The following is a 3,674-nucleotide window of genomic DNA, read 5'->3' as shown; positions in this document are numbered from 1 at the left end:
GAAACTTAAAATCTGGCACGGATTGGAATTTTAAAATGTATTTAATTTTCAGATATGGGTTTTCTTAACATTACATAATTACACCAACTTACGTCAATAATTGGAGGCAACGTGGAGCCCTGGGAAAGGACAAATTACATTTAATGGATATTTTTCAAATAGACTAGCCCAACGTTATCTCAAAATTCGTCGTGCGCTACCTGGTATACACCAGGGTGTAAATATAGCTTACCTCAGAAATAGCAATTCAAATTGACCTGTTTTTATATTGTGTTTACTTGATAAAAAGCTCAAGCAAGACCTGAAATAAGCAAGTAAAAGAATGAAGTTTGTGTGCTCTATATTTCTTGTAATAGACATCACTTACACTTAGGATGCTATTGAAGATTTACCTATTGTCTCGAATGTAAAATACACTGATAAAAAAGGACCGATTAACTTCCACTTTCAATCCAGTAAAATGTCCTCTCAATCTCTTGGTATCTTGGAACTTTCAAACAAATTTTAATCCAGTACTAATAAAGAGGCTGGTACCTATTGATTATTTAATGCCAAGAAAGGAACAAAGATTAGGGGTTTGTGAGAGCGCAGGAAATCTCTACTCGATTATTACCATGGGAAAAAGTTAGCTATACATATATACGAGTTATGATGTATTGCTATATTATGTTTTAGGGATTATTTGAAGACTCTGTAGAATAATGAACATTATATAATTTAATGAAAGTGCTAAATTAAGGCAAAAAGGTTTACAAGGACAATTTATTAAAGGCAATTCATTAATTTCCTTCGTGATGCCATGAAACTGTTGTAAATCTCACTGTCAACGCTTAACCATTGAGCAAGCAATGATTATTTCCATTACATGATAAGCATTTTCTTTTGCAACCTTCTAGCCTCTATCACTTGATATAATATTGAGTATCAATTGATTAGTCGATAAAGCGCTCATTCCAATCACTTTACTGAAGAAAGTAGGATATATTTAGGCTTTAGAAATATCCTACAAAAATTAAACGGGATATTTCACAAAAAATGAAAAGTTTTCCTGGTAAGTTGCTTAGATTTTGTCGAATAGTTGGAGGGCTGCCAGTGAAATGTACTTCTTGGGGCAGAGGAATCAAATCACTCACATTTTCCAATACAGGATTCCTATGGAGCATAACTTTAATAATACTGCAAGAATTACTATCTACCATCACTCTATACATGCATTTCGTGGACAAACTAAATGATCAGTATTTGCGTTTGTTGGACAGATCCATTGACATTGTAATAGCAATGGATGTAGTCTCCCTACAAGTGGTGGCAGCTGTCATATTCTTCAGCTCCACCTGTAAATATCCGAGACTCCTCAGCGTATTTGACACTCTGGAACGAGTCTACCAAGAACTCCAGCATAAGACATCAGAAGTCAAGCGAACAGTTAAATTGTTGGGAATCTACGCTTTTGCACTAACATTATTCCTCATTTGTTACCGAATGGTTCTTATGAACCACAGTTTCCAAGCATTTTCATTAGCAATATCCTTCATCAACGTAGTACTGCTGTTCTGCCCTCAAGCTGCTCTACTCGTCCACTTCACATGTGTGGCTCAAAGTATCGCAAAGTCCTTTGAAATGGTCAACGCCAAGATCGAGATGGAAGTCACAAGCCTTGCCTGTGTTAACGGCACCCACACAAGATGTAAGTAAATCGATTATACGTACGCAGTTCATTTATCATAGCTCTATTATTTCTTCCGGTTAAGGAATTAATATGAGGATTTATTTTGAGAGTATGAGTATTTTGTTTTTTAGGCACTACGCTTTCTAAAATCAAGAAACTGAGGACTCTGATGAACACCTACTGGATGCTGTGTGACGCCGTACACCAGGCTAATGTCTTCTACTGCGATCAGCTGATGGCCGTTACCTTCTCCTCGTTTCTCCACATTACTACCACATCTTACTACTTTTTTTTGCTCCTCAAAACTGGTAAAGCTTTTTCCACGGCTTATGAGGGAGCTTGGATCTTGCTTCACATCTGCTACGTTGTTCTGTTACTAACCTCAAGTACAGATGTCACCAACAAGGTAAATGTTATATTAAGAAAATCCTATCCTAAGGTTTACATGGCTTTTTATCTAACAAAACTTGAAAATTATTTCAAATCTGTTACATCGAAAAAGTTTGATTATATAAATTGTTTGTTTTCGGCTGGTCTACTATCCTACTGCAATCGTTCCTGATATTTTATAATGTATTGAATGTTGGTCTCTATGCCATGAAGCTGACCAATACGCAACTCGACATAAAATACTAGTTTTCCAAATGTCTCTGACATCCAGTTTTGTTGCACAAGTAAGTGTTCTCGTTATTGCACCTATCAGAGATTCCCAACAAGGAACTGTGTATAGTATAGGTTGTAGGGATAAGGTTCCCCTGTATGCTCAGAAATAACTTCAGGGGTGCCAAGAGATATTTCATGATCCGTTAAAAGTCATTTATGGCCCTCAGAAACCTCAGTCGGCCACCTACTCCTGGTGATAAGATGTAGCGCGAGTATGGAATTTCTTCCCGTAACTATTACTCACCACAAAAATCCCTAAGAAATATTTACCATCCAGGTAAAAAGGCTCGATGACACATCTGTTACAGTCTATGAACTATTCAAACTTTTTTCAATGCAATGATATTGATTTCGAAGATGTGTCAAATTTTTAATTTCCAAATATATGATATTGTTCTAGGCTGATGAGACAGGACAGACGATCTGCAAGTTGATCAATAAGGACTTGGACCCGAATTTGAGAAAACAGGTAATTTTTCATACCTATTTAACCACTGACTCGACCAATTTAGTATGGTTTTGGTCTTATAGTCATAATTTGTTGGAATGTTACTAGAAGACTTCAAAAGTCTGAAGTCCCACGTTGGTTTTTTTATTAGCGTTTTAGGGCATATAATATGTAAAAATCATTGTGGGTATTTTCCAGCTTGAAGGGTTTCTCCTGCAGTTACCTCACCACAACGCAAGATTCTCTGCTCGTGGATTTTTCCCGCTCAACAACGAGACCCTCACAGCGGTTAGTGATTACTCGCTTCTCTATTAACATATAGGATTCTGTATCCATCTATCCATCTATCGTCTATATAATTTTCTTATCTAGAGTTAAATTTCGTGACAAGATAAACAGACGGTTAACAAACATGTTATATCATGTAGACTGACTGTGTGTTCTGTCTGTACAGATGGCTGGAGCGGTGACAACTTACCTGGTGATACTGATCCAGTTCCAGACTGAACCATCACCCATCTAGAAAAAAGAAGCTTAGAACTTAGTACGAAAACACTGAATATATATTTAGACTTCTGTTAAGTATAAATTCACATGGTATAATTGGATGTAGTTTAGTAACACCTCTAATATATGGTTTGTACATTCACATTCACGCTGGCAACATGCAATGTATAAACTGTTCAGCGAGTTTATTGATTTAATAAAGAGTTTTATTGTTTAGGCAGCTGCATCTAATTAAATTACATAAAATACACGTAAATGTGTATTCGTCAAATATGGGAGGAAAATAAAATGCGTTTTAAACAATATGTTATACTAATTTTTAAAGCATAATCTTAAAAAATACATAAATTCCGAAGGATTCTTCTTGAATTATGAATGTTAGAGTGT

The 3,674-nt window shown here is 35.9% G+C and overlaps 1 protein-coding gene across 1 annotated transcript; it reads left to right on the top strand.

The window, feature by feature from the left end:
- The first annotated feature begins 1,281 nt into the window (after positions 1–1,281).
- Positions 1,282–3,303, top strand: LOC124368071 (putative gustatory receptor 28b). Its single transcript, XM_046825345.1, has 5 exons — positions 1,282–1,687; positions 1,801–2,075; positions 2,733–2,801; positions 2,979–3,068; positions 3,235–3,303. Exons 1-5 carry the CDS (start codon positions 1,282–1,284, stop codon positions 3,301–3,303), a joined length of 909 nt encoding a protein of 302 aa, XP_046681301.1.
- The last annotated feature ends 371 nt before the right edge of the window (positions 3,304–3,674 follow it).

Source organism: Homalodisca vitripennis, chromosome 8 (assembly GCF_021130785.1).
Source record: "Homalodisca vitripennis isolate AUS2020 chromosome 8, UT_GWSS_2.1, whole genome shotgun sequence".
Lineage (NCBI taxonomy): Eukaryota > Metazoa > Arthropoda > Insecta > Hemiptera > Cicadellidae > Homalodisca > Homalodisca vitripennis.
This window is presented reverse-complemented; position numbering and strand designations above follow the sequence as displayed.